Source organism: Anabas testudineus, chromosome 8 (genome assembly GCF_900324465.2).
Source record: "Anabas testudineus chromosome 8, fAnaTes1.2, whole genome shotgun sequence".
Classification (NCBI taxonomy): Eukaryota; Metazoa; Chordata; class Actinopteri; order Anabantiformes; family Anabantidae; genus Anabas; species Anabas testudineus.
In genome coordinates, this window is record NC_046617.1 from 20415734 (window position 1) to 20440043 (window position 24310).

Consider the following 24310-nt stretch of genomic DNA (forward strand, 5'->3'; position numbering starts at 1 on the left):
GACTGGAGACTGAACAATATTGGAAAAGCATATGGGAGAAGGAGGCATCATATAACAGCAATGCCCAGTGGCTGGTGGACTTGGGATTAGACCACAGCAACCTTCCTGAGCGAGATCCAGTAACCATCACAATGGCAGACATCCAAGAAAGGGTCCAGCTGGACAAAGCTGGACTGAAAGACAGTGGGATTCAAGATGCTAGCAGGCAGGGCATACATGGAACGCCATAACCAAGTGGCCGGCATAGTGTACAGGAACATCTGTGCTGGCAAACTTCTTTGGCGTGTACCACGCCAGAGTGCTCCAAAGGTGGTTGAGAATGACAGAGCTAAGATCCTGTGGGACTTCCAGATACAGACTGACAAACTGGTAATCCAATCCAAGCCAACCAACCCGACATAGTAGTGGTGGACAAACAGGAGAACAAGGCTGTAGTGATAGATGTAGCAATCCCAAACGATAGCAACATCAGGAAGAAGGAGCACGAGAGGATCGAGAAGTACCAAGGGCTGAAAGAAGAGCTGGAAAAGATGTGGAAGGTGAAGGTCCAAGTGGTACCGGTGGTAACAGGAACACTGGGGGCTGTAACTCCCAAACTGGTAGAGTGGCTCCAGCAGATCCCAGGAACAACATCTGAGATCTCTGTCCAGAAGAGTGCAGTCTTAGGAACAGCTAAGATACTGCGCAGGACCCTCAAGCTCCCAGGCCTCTGGTAGAGGACCCGAGCTTGAAGGAATAAGACCGCTCCAAGGAAGGAGCGAGTGGGCAATTTTCTTTGTTTTGTAAAGTAAAATATTCAAATGTTTCTAGAATAAAGTTGACTTAAGAAATAAATATTATTAATATGGCCAGATTTACCACGCCAGAGCGCAGTGCCATTACGTGCAACCACTTTCATTAAATCACAAACAATGACAGATGTCTGGTTCAAAACAACCACACACAGATCTTCAAACACCGGACCAGTCGGTCTTAAGTATTCTTCCTGTTACTAAATTACTGGAGCCCTTTAGTCCTGCGCTTCCTGACTAGTTTTTACAACTTCCTTTACAGTTTCAAAGGTATTGTCCTCCAATACACAGAGTTTGAAATAAAACAGTCAACATGTGAGCAGAGACATTCAGTAAGTGTAGCAATTACAAACCTTCCTCACACAAACCTGTGGCTCACAAATAATGGAAAAAATGGCTGACAGGCAGTTGCATGGTGAACAGGTGTGACCTGTTCCCTCATTACCCCATCACAAATGAAGCAGATAAGAAGCTCAAAGGGGGCCTCTGAGGGTTAGATTTGCATTTGTCAGTCGTTCTCTGTAGCTCTCAAACATGAGGTACAATTAGGCATCTATGCATGTGAAGGAGGCCATGATCAGGCTGCAAAAACCAAAATACACTCATCAGAGAGATGTCCAGAAAAGATTTATGGTATTTTATAAATGGAAAATCATAGGCAATAGTAATATATTAATAATAATTAAAATTAAATTATTATTATATTCATATTATTTTAGATGATAAATGACTAATCTAAACCAGGGATATATGAAGGAGTTTACTGTGTTTTCATAAAGTCTAAAATCAGACCTTCACCTTGACTGGGACTAATGCAGCAAACTCAGTGGACAGGACACAGAGAACTGATATTTAGTCCACTTGGTAACCCTCCTCACACTGACATTTGTAACTGCAGGAGTCCAGATTGGCACACTCGAACAAAAAAAAAGAAACCTGAGAGATCATCCTGCTTCACAGTAACCAGATTATTGCCATAATTTACTGCAACTGAAATTCTTATTAGCATGAAAACAGACGGACAGTGAGACCATTTCTGTGTGTTGGGCCCTCGCAGTGGGTCGATGTGCAGGTGACATAAAACATGGGATCAGGTGACAGAGATTCTGCATTTCATGTGGCTGCCAGTAACCAGGGAGGATGAGCAGCGCTTCACTCATATCAGTTCATCAATAACATCCCTGCAGTCATACTGTTAGTTGCACTGATGACCTCCGTGGATACAGGTGACGTCACCGCACCGAAACTCATCAGGGCAGCAGGTGGGACGAGCTGGAGGGTTGCAACATGCAGACTTTGTTTATGAGTCCAAGAGATTATATGAAATGAAGAGAATTTAGTTTTTAATCATTCTTCCCACACTTGGCTTCATCTGACTAATCTTTGCAGTCGAAGTTTACACTGCCACTCTGGAACTCCAGGGATTAACACTGATGAGTGGCAGCAGAGAAACTGCACCAAGACTTTTTCTTGAAAACATTTTTTTTTTCTTTAAGTATTTTTTGAAGTACTATTTTTTTATTATAATATCCAGCCTTCATGGAGACTCAGACATGTTCCCAGTTTGTGTGGTCCTGTACCAGGACATGTACCCCTCATGGCACAGCCAGGGGGAGGAGAGTGTCTGGTTTGGGGACCTCAGATTTTCTAGGTGATGTGGTTCTTTCAGTTCTTTATTAGACTGGAGTGTTTCACAGCTGAGAGTGAAATTCTGGGATGAAGATTGATGCAGCGTCTGCAGAACTGTGAGCTTTGTTCTGAATCGTTGTGGTAAAGAAATAAATGAGTCGATGTGTGTTGCAGATGTAGAATAGATTCAAATATTTTTTTGAGTAAACTAGTTTAGTTTAGTTTAAAGGTGGGACAGATTTTATGTATAATCATATTTATTTACTTTTTGAACCACCGGATGTTGCTGTAGGCTCATGACTATGTTAGAATCCCTGAAGCTTTGTTCACTAAATCACCAATTTAAAACTTAACTAAAAACATTTAAACAGCAGTGTTCACACCTTCAGCTTAAATAAAAGTTTAGTTACCACAGAGTACAAATACAAGTTACAAGTAGAATCATGCTTCAAATAAAAGTATTTAATCCTTAAACTGGAAAAACTTTAATGAGCCTCAATTTTGTGGTTTCTCCGTTCTATTGTATCAAATTGAAATATTATTATATTAATATTTTTTCTCATATTTCCTCAATTTTCAGCAGTTGTCTCGATTCTGAATCGAAGGTAACTACAGCTTATTTAAATGTGGAGTTAGGGACAAAAGAGCGTGAAGACTAATTCTTTAATTACGAGATGCCTTTATTGTATTTCTTGGAATCCAGTGACACTGACACGAGAAAAAGGTCCCATCCCTCCCTCCCCCTGAACACACACAGCCTGAGAGGGAGGAGCTGCAGGGTGGGATGTACCGTGATCCCGCTTGTAGTCTTAAATTAAACACAGAGATAATAGTGAAGACACATCCAGGTGCATTTCCACAGACATGCACGACATGCATTCAAAAAGGGACTTTAGGGAACGCAGTGACTCCTGGTTCACGTTTGCTTTGTCTCAAAGTAAAAGACGACAAAATTAATACCACTTAAAAAACAGTTAACTGTCCTCATGGTCCACGATCAGTCTATAATTCAGGCTCTGTCGATTTTCCACTTACAGGAGAAACAAAAAAGGCAAAGACACACTACTATTCATACTTGGAAAATGGTTTAAATATGGAAGTGGAAGGTTCATTCGTTTTCATTTTTATTGGTTTTTAATTAATAGTTTAATGAGAATACAATAGTCTCACTAAAAATCAGCTCATCTAGGTAAAACTAGGCCTCTTCCACCGACTGTCTCCCTGCTGTATCTAAGTAAAATATATAAAGTCCAGTCAAGAAGCTCAGTGGGCTGTTGGTTCGATCAGGAGTGGTTCACTTCAGTCGTCCTCGCTGCCGCTGGCCGAACGCTCCTGAAACAAGAGAAACGGATGAAACCACTTTAAAGCTGATGATCGACAGCTTTAATATTGACGTTAGTGCTGTGTATATGTAGAATCTGAATTTACTGAGTTCTGTAGTTTGTTGTATGATCACATGACTGATATATGTTTTCTTTATGAGTCATTAATATTTAAAACGTCCTTCAAAGTTTGGGAGATTTGAACTCGACTTTTCTCGTCTCACCTCTTCTTGCTCCTCCTCGCTGTCGTCGTCGCTCACCACAGGTTTAGCTCGGGAGCCGCGGCCTCTCCGTCGTTGGCCTTTCCCCCCTCGATCCCCTTTTTCTTTCCGGCTCAGCTTAATCTTCACCTTCACTGAACGAGCTGAAAGAAATCAAACATCACACACAGCAAACTAGTTACTCAATAACTAACCCACTGTAGAAATAATGGGTTGAGGCGATGATTTGGACAAAAGTGTGTCAGTTTTAAAATCCACCCTGCACTACTAGTTGTGTTACTTGTGTTTGTTAATAAAAGGCTAACGGCTCCATTCTGGTTTCTAAGGTTTGAGCTGTGTAGATCATCTGTGTTTAGCTCTCAGAGCCTGATAAACAACACTGTTATGTACCAGACTGGATTTAAAGAACTGTCTATACTTATAATTCTTATCTGTGTCAAAAACAGTTGATGCTCACATTCAGACTCTGAGCCTTCGTCCGCCTCCTCCTCCTCTTCATCGCTCTCCTCTCCTTCACTCTCGTCCTCTTTCTCGATCTTCTGTCTCACGCTGGTAAAGACAGACTGGAGCACAATGGAGTCCTCGTAGATCTGTTAAAACCAAAAGTCGGAGATCATCGCTGACTGATCCTGACTTCATGTAAATCCTAACATCGTGTTTCGGACTCCACTCACCAGAGACCCCTCCAGGTTGAAGGTCTGAGCGTTCTGACACAGCAGCATCACATCCTTCTCCAGGTCGTTCAGGCTCCGGTACTTATGGCTGCGGATTCTCTCCTGATGGAACAAACAGCAGCAGTGAAACTCGGTCGACAGTCAGATGGAAAAAGCAGAGACACTAGAAGCCTCAGTCTTCACTGTACCTTGATCTTTCTGAAGTCCACGGGTTTGCGGATGAGCTCATAGTACTCGGGCAGCTCCTTGCGAGATGGAAGCTGGATGAACACTTCGCTAAGCTGTCGCCCATTTCTACAGACAGGAAGAAGCTGCGACCTCAGTACCATCATGTTAGATGAATTCATCACGAACAGACGTTTCTTTGTGTAACTCACCCGTCTTTATATTTAATGACTGCATCAACGATCTTCTTCATCTTCTTGGTCAGGGAGGGAGGATTGGGGGAGAGCTTCTCCGCCGGTGGGCGGCCGCGTTTCTTCGCTTTCTTCACCTCCTCGTCTTTGTCTCGACCTCGGCCGCCGCTGGAGCTCGGTGTGGCCGGTCCGCTGTCATGGTCGCGCTCTCTCTTACGCTTTCTAGTCGTCTTTTTGTGCCGCACTTCCTCCTCAATGTCCTCTAGATTTCCCTCTTCTATGGCCTGAAGAGAGGAGAAACCAGATTATATAAGTGCCTCAACACTACTCCTGTCTCTTGAAATGCTAAAGAAATATTCTCTTCCGCACCTTGAGCCACTGTTTCTCAGTGAGGGAGTCGCTGTAGTCCACCTCCTTCCGTTGGCGGGATCCTCGACCGAACATCTTCTCCTCCTCCTCCTCGCAGGTCAGCCTCTCCACCTCAGCGTCGTCTTTCAAAATCCAGCCGGGCAGATCGTCCTCCTCCATCAGACGCGGTTTCCTCTTAGGGTTACGAGCCTCCTCACGACGTCTGTCAAGATCCATGCGCTGGAATAAATATTTTTTAAAAAGGGGTCAAAGTGGTGGTTAGTGGACTCGGATTATAGAATTCAACTAGCTGTGAACTACGAAGTGCGACTGACCATGAACTGTTCAAACTCCTCTTCACTTCTGGCGATCATCTGATTCACAGTCTCATCATCGGGCACCTCGTCTTCCTCCTGCAGACAAACGAGACGAAGTGAGTGAGAAGAAGCAAACAGCAGATTAATGTGGCACCTCAGAGCCAAGTCTCTGAACTAACGAACGATTATTTTATTAATCAAGTACTGACTTCATCGCTTAATCAGGTAATTGGATAAGAAATGATTCCGCTTTATTAAAGAGCAGCAGTAAATGCACAGATGAAGACACAGGGCAAGTGAAGGCTTAAACCACAGATAATAAAATATGTCACAACTAAACCTGTGACTGCTACTACTACTACTACTACTACTACTACTACTACTACTACTACTACTACTACTACTACTACTACTACTACTACTACTACTACTACTACTCATGAATTCTGCCTTCGAGTTGTGCAGCTTTTATTTTTCAACCTAACTACAGCTCAGACGTAGCATCAGCCTTTACTGTCTTGCTGGACGAGTTGTGGCCTCTGTAACGAGTACCGTGTGGGTCTAATTTTACAAAACTGAACACAACCTGAAATTATCCCAGACTTCAGACACTTTCTGTAGTTTTTCTTTTGAACCTCTCTCGATTTATCTATCCACATCACATCATGTGTGGGAAACACAAACTGTACTTTTAGTAATAGTGTTATTTGAGTTTCTCGAGGAATCATTTCAGCCCCATTAATGACAACAGGACCGTAAGTAGATCAATAGACAGTAGAATCCATAATTCTGTGTTTTCATTTGAATCTGGAAATATGCAGAAGGTTTAAATGGTTCGTGTCAGAAATCAAACTGAGGATAATTCATGTCATGTTACCTCCTCTGTACAAAGATTGGATCTGCTTGAGTTTTATCTTGTGAAACTTATGTTGACGCTTGTTGAAGATCAGGGGGTTATTAACACGTTCAATGACACGAATTTGATTTCTGATCTAAAAACATCCTCCTTCAGTTTACATCTCAGAACTTCTTGTTATTTCCAGATTTACAAATGTGGTAACAGACCTCTGGACCCCACTGTGCATCACTCTTAACTTGATGTAGACTCTAAATCACAGCTTTGCATATTCAACAGTGGAAACAATTTTAAACATTCATAAAATGGTTAAAAACTTTAAATACGCACAAAAAGTCAAAAGCAGAAAGAAGAAACAAAGAGGAATAAAAGGTCAAAGTTATGTCAGTGAAGAAGATAAAGTGTGATATTAACCATCAAAGGTTTGAGCAGAAGCGGAAATACATAAAGGAGAAAAGTCTGGATTGATGAAAGCTCACAAATCCTGAGAAAAGAGGGAAGTAGGGAGAAGAGAGAGGAGGAGGGAAAAAAGGAGAGAATGAAGAGGTGGGGCAGCGCACAGGCGGATGTGGGTGGGTGGGCGATGTGGGGACATGTTCAGATCACACCCACCCACGCCCCCCTAGTGCGGCAGCCTCCTCGAGCCCCGACCTCGTCCTGCTCCTCGTGCTCCAGAATGGCCTGTAAGAAGGCCCGACGCTCACAGCCTGAGGACTTCTGGTCGAACATGCCGGCCTGGATGACCTTCTGGTCCACGTTCAGTTTGTACTTGGCCGCTGCCAGAATCTTCTCCTCCACGCTGTTGACGGTGCAAAGGCGGAGCACACGCACTTCATTCTGCTGACCAATACGGTGGGCTCGATCCTGAGCCTGCAGGTCCTGTAGTGGGATATAAACATGATTAGTTTAGGTGGATGGATTATGGAGAGAGAGGAGGCTCTGTTACCTTTACACACATTAACAGTTTAACTTTGTTGTTGTCAACATATATTTGCATGTGAGAACCTGATGTGGGTTCCAGTCACTGTCAAAGATGATGACTGTGTCAGCCGACTGCAGGTTGAGCCCCAGGCCTCCTGCCCTGGTGCTGAGCAGGAACACAAAGTACTCAGAGGCTGGGTCATTGAATGTCTTCAGCAGCATGCCACGGTCCTCTGCCTTGGTGGTTCCTGAGGCAAGAAAGAGTATTAGAGTATTATTAGAATGTGAATCCCAATTGTTCTATATGTTCAGGCCCCACAGTCATTTAAAAGTCAGCTACAGCGTCTCACCGTCCAGACGCAGGTACTTGAAGTTGCGGTAAGCAAAGTAGTCTTCCATGATGGTCATAAGTGAAGTCATTTGACAGAAGAGCAGCACTTTGTGTTGGGTGGCCCTCAGCTTGGGCAGGATACGATCGAGCAGCTCAAACTTCCCAGACGCGCGGTACAGATCAGGTCTAGGAAAATATAAAGAATGAATCAGTGTGTGTGTGTGTGTGTGTAGGTCCACATGTTCACAGGAACACATGATCTGTAGGTTTCACATACCCAGTGACGATCCCACCAGAATAACCGAGATGCTCGGAGAAAGACTCCTGTAAAAGAGAAAAATCATCATTTAGCTCTTTATTCTGTTTTACTTTGATCTAAATGAACAAAAATATTTAGTGATTAATGTGGTGGAGCTTTTGTTTCACACCTCAATGTGCTGGAACATGTAGGGGTGGTTGCAAATTTTCCTCAGCTGCATGATAGTGTTCATCAGGGTCTTCGTGCCACCTTTACCCTGGAAGATTAGAAGGGACAGAAAACCCCACAGTGTTAGATAATGGAAATATTTCACCTAGAAATTTGTTTTAACCTGTGAAATCCTCTGCTTACCTTCTTATCTTTTTCCGACCCATCTGTGAGCAACACTCCCTTGGCCTGCATGTGTCGGTACAGAACCCTCTGTAAGGCTGACATGTCGCATTTGATCACATACTCCACCTGGAAATCAGAGTGTTCAAAACGTCAGGTGCCAAACCAGCACATTTTCACATTTTAAAACATTTTCTGTCACAGCTGAGAGTATGAAACATCTGGAAAAATCAACATGTAGAATAAATAACTGAAACTTCATACAGTATTTTAACAACTAAACTAGCTGGATAAATGTGGTTGCAGCTCGACCTTCTCGGGCAACTGGGCCTCCACTTCTTTCTTGAGTCGGCGCAGCAGGAATGGACGCAGCACTTTGTGTAAACGACGAATGATCAGGATGGTCTCTTCTTCATTCAGGTCGACCTGGAGGAAAAACAGAAGGGAATTGGAGGATGAATTCACTGTTTTTGTTGTTTTTTAACGATTTTTATTTTTATGACTCAGGTGGTAACTTACCTTCTCTCCAGTCATGGCAAACGGGGCATTGAACCACTGTTCGAAGGTGCTGCAGCTCTTGAAAATAGTCGGCAGCAGGAAGTTGAGCAGGGCCCAGAGCTCAGGTAGTTTGTTCTGCAGAGGAGTTCCTGTGAGCAGCAGACGTCGCGGGGCCAAGTAGTGCGTGTTCAAGACCTGGGTCAGCTTACAGTGGTGGTTCTTCATACGATGGCCCTCATCCACTATCATGTACTTCCAACGGAGCTTTGGGAGAAAATAATGTGAATGTGGGTGAGAGAGACAAATATCAAGTATTTCCTACTCCAGCTTAACGTGTGAGGAGGTTTTTTTTACCTTTGCAAGAACGTGTTTATCTTTGATGATATACTCGTAAGTGGTGAGCAGCACGTTGAACTTTCCACTGCGCAAGATGGGAACAAATGAACGACGAGCAGCTGGAGACCCCTGACAGTGAAGAGAGTTGACATGTTCAGTAAGAACTCTGCACAAATCAGGAAACAATCTTTCAGTAGGTGCCACTAACCTTGTAGGAGACCTTCACAACAGATGGCGCCCACTTATCAAACTCGTAGACCCAGTTTGATAGAGTTCTAAAAACAAAAAATAAGTCTGGTTATGACATGAAAACGCAGTCAAAACTGAAATGAAGTGACGAGGACCCGAAGAAGAAGTGTCAGGACTCACGAGAGAGGTACAATGATGAGGAAGGGCCCGTTGAGGCGCTTGTACTCCATGAGGTAAGTGATGAGGGCGATGGTCTGGATTGTTTTTCCTAGACCCATCTCGTCGGCCAAGATGCCGTTCAAGTTGTTGTTATAAAGTGACACCAGCCACTCCAGACCTTTGATCTGGGCAGAAAATGGCCACAGTTAGTTTTAGTTTACTCAGATCATTAAAGCATCCAGTTGGATTTATTCCATGAATGAGGAACTTGTTAATGTTACATTTACAATAACTGGAGACATTCAAAATTACAATTAACCAATGGATTCATGAAGGTCCAAAGGAAATTAAGTGAAGTAGAATCCAGCGTATTTCTTGTACGTCTAACAGCTGCAGACACCCGACACTCTGCTACCTTCAGTTCACACATACATGCAGACTGTTTGGTTGTGTACCTGGTATTGCTTGAGCTGCCCGTTGACCAACAGCGACGACTGTTTGTCCACTTTCTCAGTGACAGCGTGAGCCACAGCATAGTAGGACTGCAGGCCTCGGTTGAAACTTGCGTTGCCATACTCATCGTCAACATCCTGTTTGGCGTGTCTGGTGAGAGTACAGAAAACACAGGTACAAAAAGTTTAAGTTAAAGGTGTCTTGGTTTGACATGAACTGGGTTAAATAATAGAAGAAGTTAATAACTTCTACAGACACAGATAACGAACGACAAACACCAAAATCTTACTCGATGATATGCCGGACGTCAAATTCCGACACGTCTTCGCTGTCAGGATCAGGAATCTTCTTCTTATCATCTGCTGGAGCTGCAGAGGGGTGAGGCTGCTCCTCTTCTTCATCCTGACAGAAAAAAAAACGATCAGGAAAATGTTCCCAAGAAATAACAACTGATTATTTCGTTCCGAGTGTGTCGGTACCTCCTCCTCCTCCTCCTCTTCTGAACCACTGTCTTCACTGTCTGAGCGCGGCGCTACTTCGTATCTGCACCGGAACATTTTATTTTTATTACGCGTTATTGAGATCAAGTAGCTCTTGATATTTAGGTGTGACTTTCTAATCCAGGCTGTGATCATGATTCGACACTCACCCTGGGTTCATCTCGAGCCAGGCCTCCAGCTGGCCGGCTTTAGGTGCATCGACACCTGTCAGGATCTTTCCACTGTCTGCGTGGATGACCTTCACCGGCAGATCGCTCATCTGACTGGTCTCATCTAAAGGCTGAGAAAAGAGCAAATGACAAACAGGTTGATGTACACTACATAAAGCTGTTGGGGCAAATTTGTATAGATGATGATGATGTATACATGCTTTGCTATACGAAAAAAAAAAAAAGACTTTAAAAAACATTACTGCACAATAAAATCATAAAATCATGTGATACTTTTTTCTCTAAGCTCTATTTAGAACATAAGAAATCTCCAACCCAGTGTCTCACACTGGGTTGGAGATTAATTAACTAATATACATTAGTTATACATTAATTAACATTAATTAATTAATATAATTAATTAATTAACTAATATAATTAGTTATACGTTAATTAACATTAATTAATTAATATAATTAATTAATTAACTAATATAATTAGCCATTTTAATTTAAAGACAGCCCCTAAATTATTGTATTTACGGTTCTTTAATACTTGTATGTCTCTAGGTGGAACAGACACCTGATACTAGTAAAGTGAATTGTTATGAATTATTACAGTCAGAATATTTTGCACATTGTTGCGTCGCCGTAATGTGGACACATTTTCTAACTTACCTCTCCATCAGGTCCCAGAGTAGGAGCTCCACCTTCAGCAGTCTCAGGCTTCTGGAAATAATCAATAGATTCAAAGCATGTGTTAAAAAAACTCCAAAACTTAGAGACATATTACAAACGTCTGTGGCTACAAACGTTTACCTTCTTTTTCTTCTTCTTTTTCTTCTCTTTGAGAGCTTGTGCAGCTTTATGGGCTCGCACCAGCTCAGTGAGGTTGGCCACGTACTCGTCTGTCTGCTGCAGCAGGTAGGCCAGACGCTTGTCTTTCTTCTGGTCGATGAGTTTACGGTAACCTTCTTCATCTTCAGCCTGGGAAAAGATTCACACACAGGTCAGATGCTGATTTCTGTAACTGTCCACCTCAGTACAAATACAAACATCTTTGCTACTGAACCTCACCATCAGCCTCCGCATTCTCTCCTTTTCAATGCGTTCATTCTCCTTCTTCTGCTCACGCTCAGTGTTGGCATGATAGGTGGCCACAGCTTTAGTGGCCTTCTGGCTCTTGGCTGTGATGGAGCGGTGGTACTCCTTAAAGTCCTTAGCGTGCTGCAGGATGCTGTTGAGGTATTCCTGTCAGCAGAAGAAACATTTCACCACCGCTGTTAAACTCACACGTCACAAAAACAAATGACAGTGATAAGAAACTGAACCTCGACTCCTCACCTGGTGTTTCTGGCGACGTTTGCGCTCCTGTTCGATCTTCTGTTGCTTCTCAAGCTTCTCAGTGATGCGAGCTTCACGCAGGGACTGACGTTTGCTGCGCTTGTAGGCTTTAGCGTTGAGGGCAGTTTCCAAAGCAGTGTCACGACGCATGCAGACCACCACCTCCTGACGCAGCTGCAGGTACAGATCAGATCAGATACTCGAGACAACAAGGACAAGTGACAAACCAAAACATCCAACACTGGTTAAACAAGCTCGTCATGTTTACCTGTCTCTGGAAGTTCAGCAGCCTCAGGGCCTTCAGCTCGATGGTGGCCTTTGTCCGCAGGTCTCCTGCCAGAGAACCAGGGAGGTTCTCCAGTTCCTGGATACGATGAGCAATACGGGCCTGTAGCCTAAAGAAATCAGATCATGTTTCTTGGCCTTGAACCCAAACCGAGTCTGTTAATACCAGGTACTTTTCGATACCAAGCCTCCTCACAGTCTGACTCAGGACATCTCTCCTTCAATATGGATAATAAAACATCTTAAACTGATGTATTCTGACCTGTACTCTCTCTCCTGGAGGATCTCCACTGGGTCCAGCCCACGAGGCTTTTGGATGGGGGTTATGCGGTTCTGTTTCTGGTGTAGCATCATAGGAGGGGGCTGGGCAGGCTGTCCTGGGGACTGCGTCTGAGGGGGCATTACTGGGGAGGCAGCTGGGGGCACAGAGGGAGGAGCAGGAGAGGGTCTGCCTGTGGGCTGAGGAGGAATCAGCTTCTGAGGAGGGTTGGATGGAGCAGCAGCGTTCACCATTGGTCCTGGAGGAGAAGGATCGGATTATTTACTACTCATGGACATAAGAACACAGTCCTGCCTGAGTCCATCTTCAAATCTCAGTTTACCTTCAGGCCATGTTTTGGGGGGTCCGTTGGTAGGCTGGCCCTGCATACCTGGGGGGACTCCAGCAGGTCCCGGAGGAGCCATATTGGGGCCTACCATGCCTAAACGGAGACAAACAGTATAATAAGTTAAAACCACATGCAGCCACCAGGGGTCTCTGAAGAGCTGCTAAATATCTTCCTTTGTTTAAGGCTTCTGTTACAAACATGAGGATTTAAAAAGAGGCACATTTCAAAATCACACAAAATACAGCCTGCAGTCCTTAATTAACTCACCATGTGGTCTGTTGTAGTTGGCCTGAGCTGGTCCTGGACCAGGCCCAGCTCCAGGTCCTGTAGATGGGGGCATGTTAGGCATTGGCGGTTGCTGCATCCCAGGCATGGGCCTCTTCCCCTGCACAGCCATCTGCAGGTGCTCGGGTAAGGCCTGGTTACGTGCCAGCATCTTGTACGCCATAATCTGAGCCCGGAGCTGGTGCAGCTGGTTCTGGTTAAAAGGAGTGGGTCCACCTGCACCACCCGGTCCGCCTCCTGCAGCACCTGGTCCGCCCGGTGGAGGGCCTCCACGGTTTGTCTGACCAATGCCCTGACTGGGGTCGCCACTGCCTTCCATTGGGCCAGCCCAAGGGCCAGACGGACCTCCAGGCATCATGGGGCCAGAGGGGGGGCCATTGGCTGGGACAGGGCTGGAAGCGTGCTCTGAGCCTCCCAATGGAGAGGGGTAACCTAGGGTATCAAAGAACAGATGCATTATGGGTATTGAAAGGGCATTATGCTTTGTAGGATTTTAACAAGTAAAGATGATCAACTGATTCTGGCGTCACTGAACCGACTGTTCTGGATAACTGGTACCACGGAGAGAGAGAAGAACTTACTCTGTAAAGCCTAGGTCCAATTAGACTACAAGAATATTCATGTGAAAGAATTGGAAGTTGGAAACAACATCACACCAACTCACAGTCCTTTGTTCAACTGATGAGCCAGTTCTTTACAGGTGTGAAGTGAAGCCTGCATCAAAACGTGGCTACAGTGATGCTCCTCTGGATGAATAATATAATCATCCAACTAGAACTTAATAAGAATCAGTAAAAATGCATTAGCATCCTCCTGAAGCCAATTACACTGGTTGTTTTTATAATAGTATAATATTTAAAAGACCAATAATCATTATAATGTCTGCTTATTCTGAGCTGCAGCGACACAAGAGTCAAAGGATCAAATCATGTTCATTTTGTTATCATCATTATACAATTATTTTGTGGCCACTGTCAGATTAAAATATATCAGTTTATTATTTGTCACTTCATTGTAAACTCTTTTGTTCTTTTTGTTTTAAACACAGTTGTAGCTTCACACCTGTGTGCTTTAAATCACCCGTTTCATTTTCACACTACATGTCTCTTTCTCTCCATTCTTTCTGTCAGACTGTGGTTTAGTATCCGCAGATGCCTTTGTTGGTGTCGGAAAGGGGAAACTCCCTCCCATCCCGCTCCTCCCATAGTCCTACCCACTGCCGTTTGCTCATGCTGCCAGTTGAGCAGCAAGAGGAACCGGCTGGATGGGTTCTCTCTCAATCACACACTATACTTGTTCCTACTTTGTTTCTGTGTAACTGAGTTCTCTGATTTTTCTGTAATCAGTCTCCAGCCACTGTTTGTTTAAAAATTAATTGAACAAAAAGGTGCCAAAAATTGCCAGTGTGAGTATAATGGGGGTCGTGAGTTGACTTTACTTCACTCTGTATTTAGTGTTCTGTAATTTGTCTTGTGTGTTTTGTGTTTAGACCAGGAGCTGTAGATAAACATCATAGATACTATGAAGTGTGTAAACCACAAAAAAACCTTATTAACACAAACTTGGTGCTAGTTCTGGGCTGGTGCTGGAGTTTCAGAGGTTTAGGCTAATAATGATCTGACAGGTTTGAGTTTACTTCCTGTTTGCAGAGCTGACAGAAATACAACAGTACAATTTTCATACTATTATTGCAAAAATCATGACATATTGATAAACTTATTAACTTTTAACTTACAAACTATACAAAGCTGGTTTTGTTACCTTGGGAATGTTGGTCCATTGGGCTTGGAGGGGGTCCCATCCCGCTGTGTCCCCCTGGTCTCATTCCCATGCCCTTCATCTGGCCATAGCGAGGGTCGTCAGGCATTCCCTTCTCATGCATGGCTTCCATGGGCTGATTGAAACACAGATTATTTAAAATGAAAACATTACTGGTTTATTTACTGGAGTTTAACAGGATAAAATATATCATGAAAGCAGAGGAAGCTAATAATTAATAAAATAAAAAACACTACTTTGTGCATCTGGTGCATGTTGTCCTGAGGATATCCTGAGGGCCCCTGTGGTGGGTGGGGATGGCCAGATCCTGGAGGTCCTGGGCTGGGCCCCATCATACTGTGGGCTGAACCCGGTGAGGGACCCGGACTCGGGCCCATCATGCCTCCTGGAGACGGACCTGGGCCTGGGGAGGGTCCAGGCCGAGGTGTCCCTCCCATCGGGGGGTCAGGAGTGGACATGTCTCAGGAGAAACTGGGAATGTGTGCCAGCAGCAAGTAGCAGCAAGTACCCTGGAGAGGTGAAACGACAAGGGAGCGTAAGACATTGAGCTGACAGGTGCACGTTTGGTGAGCTGAGGCAAAGGAAATAAAGAAAAAAATAAAAATATTTCCTGAAGCAGTTCGATGTGATCTGCTGAGGCCTGCAGAAAGACTAATGGCTTTTACTCTACTTATGTTCACAATCACACATAAAAGTGTACAGCTCAGACTGCTGGTGCATCCATCAGGTGATATCTTGTGGTCAACACTCTCTTTTAATGATTGTCTAATCCTAAACACTTATTAGTTAAAACTGTGTCAAATCACAAAGAAACTACTCTAATCTAAACCGTTTTAACCCAACAAAACCTGCAATAATTCCTCATTCATGTAGCTGAAAATGTTGAAACTCAGTGCAGTTAAATCGAGTGTGTTGTGTTTTACTGAACTGAGTTCCTGTTGCTTTGTTCAGCCCTCAGCTATCACTAGTTAGAACAACAGTAAGACCTCTCTGTGGAAGAAGAAGCCTTTATTTGTCATATGTCACATGTAACGTGACATGTTACAAACTGCATTTAACCCATGCCCGTGGGGGAAGCAGTGTGTCTCAAGGACACACCTGGAGACAGAGACGGTTTGAATGAGGAGCGTTCTGCATCAGACTGATGTTCAACCCACTGAGCAGCCGGACCAGTCTGTATAACTGCAGCACAGTTTAACGTGAGTAAATGTAATTATTTATCTTCATGGTTTGCATGCCTCATTAAATGTGAGTAGAAATTCAAATGAAGGCTCCTTTATTGTTCTTGACGCAGGATGAACAGATAAATACAGATTATTTTGTTTGACAGGTTTTTATCCAGTCAAACTGAAAACCTCTAATTAACTTAGTAAAGTTTAACATCAGCATCAACTTCATCATCCACAGTGCTCGTACTTGAATAATGAATCTCTGAAACGGTTTGAACATCGTCTCCTTCATGAAGGAGGATTTCATTTAACATTAGACTGAACTCAGTGGAACTGAATCACTGAACATCTTGTAAAACTTCACTTTGTGGACAGGAGGTCTTTATGGGTCAAAAACCCTTTGATTCAGAACGAGGCTCTATTAAACAAGATAAATCTCCAGCATACAGACAGAAGTTTGTAAAAACGATGGAAGCTGAAACTTTCTCACAGTCCTGATGTTACAGTGTTTACATTTACACACAAATAACTATTAGCTATTATTAGCATTCTTAGCTTAGCTAGAATTCATCAGGCCTAGCCGGTTTCCGTCAAATTGTGCCAATTAAAACCCATCATTATAACATTTTCTTTCTTAAAACGTTACACGCGTTTGCTGGAGGTCACCACAAAACCGACTGAGCTTTTAAATTACACTGAATTTAAGTTAAAGCCACAAAGAGCCCGGCTCAGGCTAGCCTGCTAACTAGCTAGCTAACATAACAACACAAGCTGGCTGCTGACGGTAGCAGCATGCTAACGAGCTAGCTGAGCTAGCTTAGCCCCGGCCATGCTCTCCGAGGCCAGATCAACGAAAAAGTGTAATTTAGTCAAATGTTCGTCCAGATGCAGAAACATGCGAGCGGGTTCAGCACCGGTCATCTCCGGGCTGACTGATCCGACGCGCCTCCCGTACCTTTGGCTCGGAGCTCCGTTCATTCATTGCCCGCTGTCGCGCCACAGCAGCGGCACCGTAATGTCGGTGTCACCGCTTCACCCACAACTAAACACCGATAAAAGCTCGTTAATTCTCCAACAGCAGCGGAAAACTCCCACAAACTTCCACCGAGCCGACGACAAAGTATCAGCGGACTTACACGAGTGGTGCACGGGGATGTTTGTCTTCACCGGGTCCGACGTCTCTCGGTTTTCCTCCCAGCCAGAAACAAAGAGCGACCCGTCGGTTTTTTTCCTTCCCCTCCTCCTCCTCTCTCTCTCGGCGTGTGCGGCTCCGCAGCGCCCCCCATCCACCGCCTCGGTCCCCGCACGCACGGTGGAGGCTCCGGGGAGGAAACAACGAGAAGCCGGGGTGGGGGATGGGTGAGCGGGGAACAGCACGGTGAAGGACACGGTCATTTAAAAACGGAGGAATATATGAATTAAATAATCTATAGATCTACTTCTATTCTGTAAAGGAACCTTTACAGGAGCTTTAGCTAATATCTGTTTACATGTATTGTTTATAATAAATGATCAAATGATTTAAACTAATTATATGTATATTTATCTACAGTGGTGGAATAAATACTCTGATCTATCACAGGTAGAAACCATGAACTGGAAATGAGACGTTAGAAATATTAGGATTCATCTCTACATAATGTATTAAAGTAAAGGTACTCATGCAGAATTATGGATTACATATAGTATAATGATGCGATGTAATAACATCACTAATGTGGCTGCAGGTAAAGGTGGAGCTGATTTTAACCATGTCATGTATTTTTACACATATCTGCAAAGTAACTAAAGCTGCTACACAAGTAGTAAAGTTACAGTTACAGTACAATATTTACCTCTATACTTTAATCTAGTACAAAATGAAATAGAAAATTCAATTGATCAAGCATGTCAGAACTGCATTTATGTTCTTTATTTCTGGTCTATCATCATAATCTTACAGAATTATATACATATGACATATTCAAAAAATTGTTTATTCAGACAATTCAACTCAAAAGAACATTTTCAGCAAATCTAGTCACAATTCACTAATTATCTGGTAAAGTTATTTTTTTATCCTTCTTTTAATCCAATGCGTTAGAGTCAATCACTTTGTCAGTGGAAGAAATGAATTAATATATTTATTCATTTCTACAGATTAACTCTATTTTATGACTCATGACCTTTTGGATTTTATGGATAAACACAAACATTGACGCGAAAAACTACAGCAAACATCCAGCTAATTCTGTCAAGCAAATGGTTTTCTTTCCTCTCAAACAATAAATAAAAAGTACAAATGAGAATATAACTACAGCAATGTTCTTAACCAAACTGAATATTTCACGAGTCCCTCGAGGACACGGTCAGTTCTTAGGCTCAGCAGTTTCCACACAGTCACGTTTATTGTGCGATTATTGATCACGTATCGTCTCGGATTTCTTCTCTTCACAACAGAACAAACTCGTCCATGCTGCCGCTGGTGTCGACTCTTTTACGCTCTTTCTTCCTCTGGATGTAGGCGATGCTGTTTGTGGGTGTATCGCTTCCCTGCTCCTCCCGACCGGGTCCCTCTGCAAATATAAACATGGGGTATGTCTGTGCAGACATGGAGAGAACCTGTGAAAGAAAAAGAACCACACAATCAGTACTGAGCCCGAGTCTCCTAAACTCTGATAACAACGATTTTTGGGTGGTTCTTCTTCACACTTGGAGTCAGAGTAGGAGGCTTTTTATGTTCTAATCTGAAGTAGGTGTGTTTTCAGTTAAAGTAGGTTCTAAGAGTGGTTCTGAGAGTCATGCTATAATAATAATAATAATTTCAGCTTCTAAAGACTCATCTGCAACAAGACAAATTCACACCAGGTATAACACAAATGTTAGATGAAGCATTTCAACTAATCCAACTCAGCCCACAGTCACTTCCTGTACCTCATTAACATCCACGCACAATGACTCAAAGTCATTTTGGTTCTTAGCATAGAAGCCGATGGTGCAGCTGGGGTCCATGCGAGAGAAAGACATTTTCCTCGGATGTTTACAGTGAAACGACTGAAGGTGGTGTGGAGAGAAGAGAAAGTAATGGATGTCAGTGTTAAAAGTTATAACCAGTAAGACATAGTTATTATGAATTATAAAATTATTTGAGAAAAACATATTCGATGGGCTGAAAGACCAGAGTGCATGAAAGCAAGTGAGGAGCAAAGTCTAATTACTGCAGTTCACTTAAAGTATCAGAGAACTGATCATAAGATCATAAAAATTAGTAATGTTACATGTTTAAAAAACATTTTGTTTAAATGTAAAAAGTGTTTCAAAGTTTAGTTTATTCAAGATTAATAAATAGTTTTTTGTGAACTGCTTAACAATAAAGTTAATAAAGTTTGATCTTAAATTGTTGGAAAATGTTAAAAATGTAAAATTGTTGACAGATAAATGACTGAAACCCTTGTTAAAATGTAAAATGACTGACAAACTAAAGCAGTGGATGAGTTGTGAAATGAAAGGTTTAAAGAATTGAATCCAGTCAAAACAGCTTGAAACAGTTAAGAACTGCTAAAAGTAATTTTAAAATTAAATCAGTTTTACAGTATTAAAAGAAGTAATTAGTATGTTTTTAACATCCACATAAAAACTTAACAGAACAGATGGTGCTGATGTGAGGATACTTCCGGTCTGGTTTACATGACTGACCACAGGAGGAAACAGGACTGAAAGCAAAAAGAAGAAGACAAAAGCTGCTTCCTCATACCTCCAGGGGAAAGTTCTCCTTTGTTGTATCCACTGTGGGCTGACAGTAGTGAGGGTCCATGTACAGCAGGTGGTCTCCTTTAACAGAGCAGGACAGAAAACAGGTGAACAGGCCGACATGAGACAGCTGAGCACAGTAATGATCATGTTGTCTGAAGAGCACGTACCCTGGAAGCCAACGAAGAACAAAGAGTGCTTTGGTTTCCCCCCGATGATTCCGATGCAGCATTTTAACATCAAGAGTTTCTACACAAAGAAAATAAAGGATCTGTGTTTATATAGATGACAAACTCACATCTACTTGTTCACAGAAGATAAAAGCTGCTGTTAAAACAGTGTCAGGAGTAAAAACCTGCCCAGTGAACAACTCCGACTACACACAGGAGAAAAAAGTGCACAAATATTGTTTGGATACTTTGACACAGGAGATGTAACTGGGATTGAGATCTTGTCCCCCGAGTCGCACAGGAACCAGGATGATGACAGACTTCCAGGAGTGAGGTGGAGGCCGCTGGCACAACTTCTTCACGTCTTCTAAGTAAACTGAACACACATAGAATAAGAAACACACACGTTGACGTGTTCACGTGGTTCAATGAATCCTCTATTCAGTGAACTCCTCAAGTCAGACATAAACATACTGTACGTAGTTAAAGGACAGATTCACAGTGTTTCAGCTCTTCGACAGTCAGGTGCCCAACACTCAGACTGGTTTTACTTGCTGTAATTAATCCTCCCGTCTATGAATCACAGCAGTCAGGAAGCCAAATGAAACCAAACCACTAAACATATATTAACCAGCTCATCCATGAGTTCAAGTGGACGTTTGTGTCCAATTTGAAATAGATGTTCCTGAGGTACTGTGTTCACTAGAATGGGACAAACTACACAGATGTGGCTGGGTTTCTCTGGTCACAGCAGTAAAACACATCAAGGAAACTAAATCAGCTTCTCTCCTTGACAATACACGTGATCACGATCGTGTTTGAGAGTGCTGATCACTGTGGCTGACTCACTGGTGCAATCTTGTGCTACATACACAACCAGATCAGGAAGGTCCACCGATGCTGCCACAGCTTTCCTGAAACAACATGATATTTGTTCTGTTGTGATAAAAGCTGACCTGGATCACTTAACCTAGAGTTTCATCACTTCAAATCTCACCTGATGATATGTGCCACAATGGAAGGACCGTACCAGTCCCCGGCTTTCTTCCCTGAGCTTTTTCCCAACTCCACTAGCTGGTGTATCCCAAACGGGGCTGTGGGTCGGTCTGCAAACCACGACACCACCCGTCTGTGTGTAGCCTCCATGGGTCTGTCCAGCCGGGAACCCAAGCTCAGCGTTCGACTTATCTTTTTAGTCCCTTCATTAAAACTCGGCCTGAAGTCTGCGGGTTGACTCTCCAGGTCCATATCGTCTTTGAACACGTGGTGGCTCACAGACCAAGTCCAGCCTCAAAGAGATGGAGAGATGAAACAATAAGAAGATTGTAACGTACATGTGTGACACTGCAGTGTATGAGTGTGAGTGGTCACCTGGTGGCAGCAGGTGTAGCAGCAGGCCCTGTGCCAGCATCATCTGCCCCGTACGTAAAACACATCCCCAGCCGCTGTCGTTGGTCAGAGTGCAGCCAGCCAGAGGTGGGAAACCTCGTCTGTACGTCAGCCACAGGAGGGAAACAAAGGAGCAATGGAAACTCTCTCTCTCCCCTGATACAATTACACACCTGGAATTAAAATCATGAATGACATGGTTTCAGATGTATGACGGTTGAATGCTCAGAGCCTCACCTGGATCTTTGAGCTTGTAGGACTTTCCGAGCATGACAACCGGGGAGCTCTTGCTGAATTTGGATTTCTGCTTCAAAGACCAGCCTAAAAAATTTAAGAGAAAAGAGACACAGGTAACCGAGCAAACAAAAGAGAACAAACAGTGACATCCTGCGAACTGCGTCACTCTGAGAATTTTGAGCCATTAGATTTCTTACATTTGATAAATACAGCTTCAGCTCTTAAGACACAGGCACAACATTAAAAAAAGGAAACTGACCATATTTGACACTGTTCCATGCTGAGACCAACTTTGTTTTGAGTTTGCCCTTGTCCACTGCCTCCTGGCCATCCCTGCTCGCTTCCAAGACCTCAGGTTCAAGAGATCCATAGGAGAGGAAGAGCCAGTCATCCATGAGCTCGTCCGCAGTGTCCTCACAGCGAGCCAGAGAGGTGCTGGGATTCATTGTAGCTGTAGTGATGAGAAGTACTGCTGATCTCCATGGCAGCCTGCGCAAAACAAGACAGATCCTTCACTTTTTAGACAGTGACAGTGAAAGTAAAGTTGAGTCATGGTTCACGGTTTTGTGCCAAATTTCCAAGAATTTAGATATTTCACCATTTCCAATCAGATTATTGTAAAAAATTCAGGGACTGTCTTAAAATCCTTCTTTGCAGTTACTCCTCGTGAATCAGATGCAGCTCTTCCATTTTATTTTTTAGTTCTTCTCTCTTGCTTAGATATTTTGCCTTGAACCTCACTTGTAATTTGCTTTGTGTAAAAGCGTCTGATAAATGACTAAATGTAAATCTCAGTGCATCAAGGACAAGTGGGGACACCACTGCTGAATATGTGTACGTTCAAACCCTCAGGCTGCACAGTGCTACCAGTGACAGAAGACAGTGAAATCAAGACATTTTGTTTTATTATTCTGTTAAAAACTACAAACTGTTTTTATTGTAAAACTTTACATCGCTCTTTTAATTCATAGGATGTCTCACATGAATCTGGAAACAGAAAGATAAAAACCTATTCATGTTTATAACTAAGAAAAATAAAGTGTAACCCTAACCCTGCTGTTACTACATACTGTAGGTAATGTTAACCACAGTGAGGTCAATAATTGTCCATGACGGTAAGTAAAAAGAGAAACCATGTGACGGCACCCTGTGACTCAAGGAATTTCAGAAATGTCTGTTTAGCTGCACCCGGTCTCTACAACATCACACTAGTAGATAGAAGCAGCAGCAGACGGTGAGTCTATACTTTAATTTAATAAGTGATGTAAGAAGCACTCAAATCCTCTTCTTCTCTGAATACCTCCAAGTAAAACTGGGACATCATCAAATAATACACCATGAAATTGTTAATACTGATGCAACAACATGTGGGAGGCATGATGACATGATGATTAGGCAAAAATCTAAAAGTGCTGATGCATAGATTAATTCTAGTTTTTTGTTTTTGCTAGTATCTTTTTTTTTACATGTGAACTTTATTACTTGTTAATAATTGATCATCTCATGTTTATTTGATGTAATATATGAAATCCGGGAATTATAACAGAGTCAAAGACAATGAAATAAAACTGCACTGAAATTTAGACAAACTTTAGTGTAAAGTAGAATAACACAGTAATGAACTCAAACCTGTGCTTAACTACAGTACACAAGTAAAAGAACTTTGGTACTTTCCACCACTGAGAATATATATATATTCAAAACTATTTGACTAAAATTACTTTTAATGAAACCGTGTAAAAATGCCTTTATAATCAACATTACTAAATAAATTATCCCATAATAATCATACGTGACATTAACTTTCTGTAGTAAGTAACTTATTCAATTCAACGATATTTACTGAGACACGATGGATTCGGATTCACGTTATTAATCAATAAGACATCGATCTAATTAACTGATTAATTGATTTTAAAGCACAGTTACGCCATTTATTATTGTAACACAGCGTATAATGGTAAAGGACTACTGACAATAACTACTTCACTACTTTAGAACCACAAACAAAGGAAATTCGAATAACGTTGATTTTATGGTTTAATTTAAAGTAAAATCAAAACTTCTGATCGCAGAAACTTTATTTATGACCATCGCACTTATCTCACCTTCATTAACACGTCTTCATTGTGTCTCCGTTAACTAAAGAAAATCTTTGTCTGGATTTCGCTGCAGATTTTCGTCTGTTTTCGTGTCAGTCAGTAAAAACTGATCGATCTTTCTCCAGGAGCTCAGAAGCTAATGGTGGCTAAGCTATTTGCTCCCACTTCCTGTTTATATTTGTCACGTGTTAGCGCTGCTGTGATTGGTCAAAAGAGAACGAATCACAGCGTGCTCCCTGTTCTTCTTCTCTTGATATTTATGGTCTGTTGATAAACAGCGCCACCTTCTGGACTGAAGAGCGAATCAAACAGCCACCAGGATCCGAATCAGCTTTAACAATTCCTAAAACTTTAAGATAGATCAGTCTACATTTAGCTGAATATATTAAAATATTATTATTATACTAAATACTTAGATCCCCAAGGGGCTGAAGTTTGTGAATTTTCTCTTTTTCTGTGTAAACGGGACATAAAATGTGTCCTAAAATTAGATAACAGGAGCACCATTAAATAAATGACAGATCATACTTACTTATGAATGTAGTAATTATATTATGTTATATTATATTATATAT

General features: G+C 42.5%; 2 protein-coding genes across 6 annotated transcripts; both read right to left on the reverse strand.

Annotated features, from left to right (window-relative positions):
- Positions 1-3085: 3085 nt before the first annotated feature.
- On the reverse strand, positions 3086-15397 carry smarca4a (SWI/SNF related, matrix associated, actin dependent regulator of chromatin, subfamily a, member 4a). The gene is made up of 33 exons (XM_026348220.1): positions 15176-15397; positions 14922-15054; positions 13143-13592; positions 12870-12968; positions 12530-12785; positions 12251-12377; positions 11983-12156; positions 11716-11889; positions 11458-11625; positions 11317-11367; positions 10640-10770; positions 10470-10533; positions 10280-10392; positions 9993-10140; positions 9559-9722; positions 9398-9464; positions 9208-9318; positions 8875-9117; positions 8668-8781; positions 8377-8484; positions 8195-8281; positions 8044-8090; positions 7786-7952; positions 7520-7683; positions 7166-7393; positions 5677-5754; positions 5363-5581; positions 5015-5277; positions 4826-4931; positions 4638-4739; positions 4421-4553; positions 3967-4106; positions 3086-3752 (listed from the first exon to the last, which is right to left on the reverse strand). Exons 1-33 carry the CDS (start codon positions 15395-15397, stop codon positions 3720-3722), a joined length of 4884 nt encoding a protein of 1627 aa, XP_026204005.1. The 3' UTR covers positions 3086-3719.
- A 2608-nt stretch (positions 15398-18005) lies between these two features.
- On the reverse strand, positions 18006-23894 carry LOC113154554 (cysteine protease ATG4D-like). Of its 5 annotated transcripts, XM_026348823.1 has the most exons (11): positions 23742-23894; positions 21893-22122; positions 21634-21717; positions 21379-21552; positions 21005-21296; positions 20857-20921; positions 20256-20383; positions 20008-20086; positions 19842-19918; positions 19022-19141; positions 18539-18709 (listed from the first exon to the last, which is right to left on the reverse strand). In XM_026348823.1, exons 2-11 carry the CDS (start codon positions 22077-22079, stop codon positions 18539-18541), a joined length of 1377 nt encoding a protein of 458 aa, XP_026204608.1. In that variant the 5' UTR covers positions 22080-22122; positions 23742-23894. The 5 variants fall into 5 exon arrangements, with proteins under 5 accessions (XP_026204625.1, XP_026204617.1, XP_026204642.1 ...); XM_026348840.1 differs by lacking the exon at positions 19022-19141 and having other exon boundaries at positions 18006-18709; XM_026348832.1 differs by lacking the exon at positions 23742-23894 and having other exon boundaries at positions 18006-18709; positions 21893-22079.
- Positions 23895-24310: the final 416 nt, after the last annotated feature.

Bases quoted from the DNA above. Each gene is read 5' to 3' on its own strand.
- smarca4a (XM_026348220.1), bottom strand. From the start codon at position 15,397: ATGTCCACTCCTGACCCCCCGATGGGAGGGACACCTCGGCCTGGACCC. The intron at 11,890-11,982 runs GTGAGGAGTCGA...TTCTGCTGACAG, and splicing joins AACGTCGCCAGAAACACCAG to GAATACCTCAACAGCATCCT. The intron at 5,582-5,676 runs GTCAGTCGCACT...TATTTATTCCAG, and splicing joins AGGAGTTTGAACAGTTCATG to CGCATGGATCTTGACAGACG.
- LOC113154554 (XM_026348832.1), bottom strand. From the start codon at position 22,079: ATGAATCCCAGCACCTCTCTGGCTCGCTGTGAGGACACTGCGGACGAG. The intron at 20,087-20,255 runs GTATCCAAACAA...TTCTTTGTGTAG, and splicing joins GTTACATCTCCTGTGTCAAA to AAACTCTTGATGTTAAAATG. The intron at 18,710-19,021 runs GTACAGGAAGTG...TTTCTTTCACAG, and splicing joins TGTGCGTGGATGTTAATGAG to GTTCTCTCCATGTCTGCACA.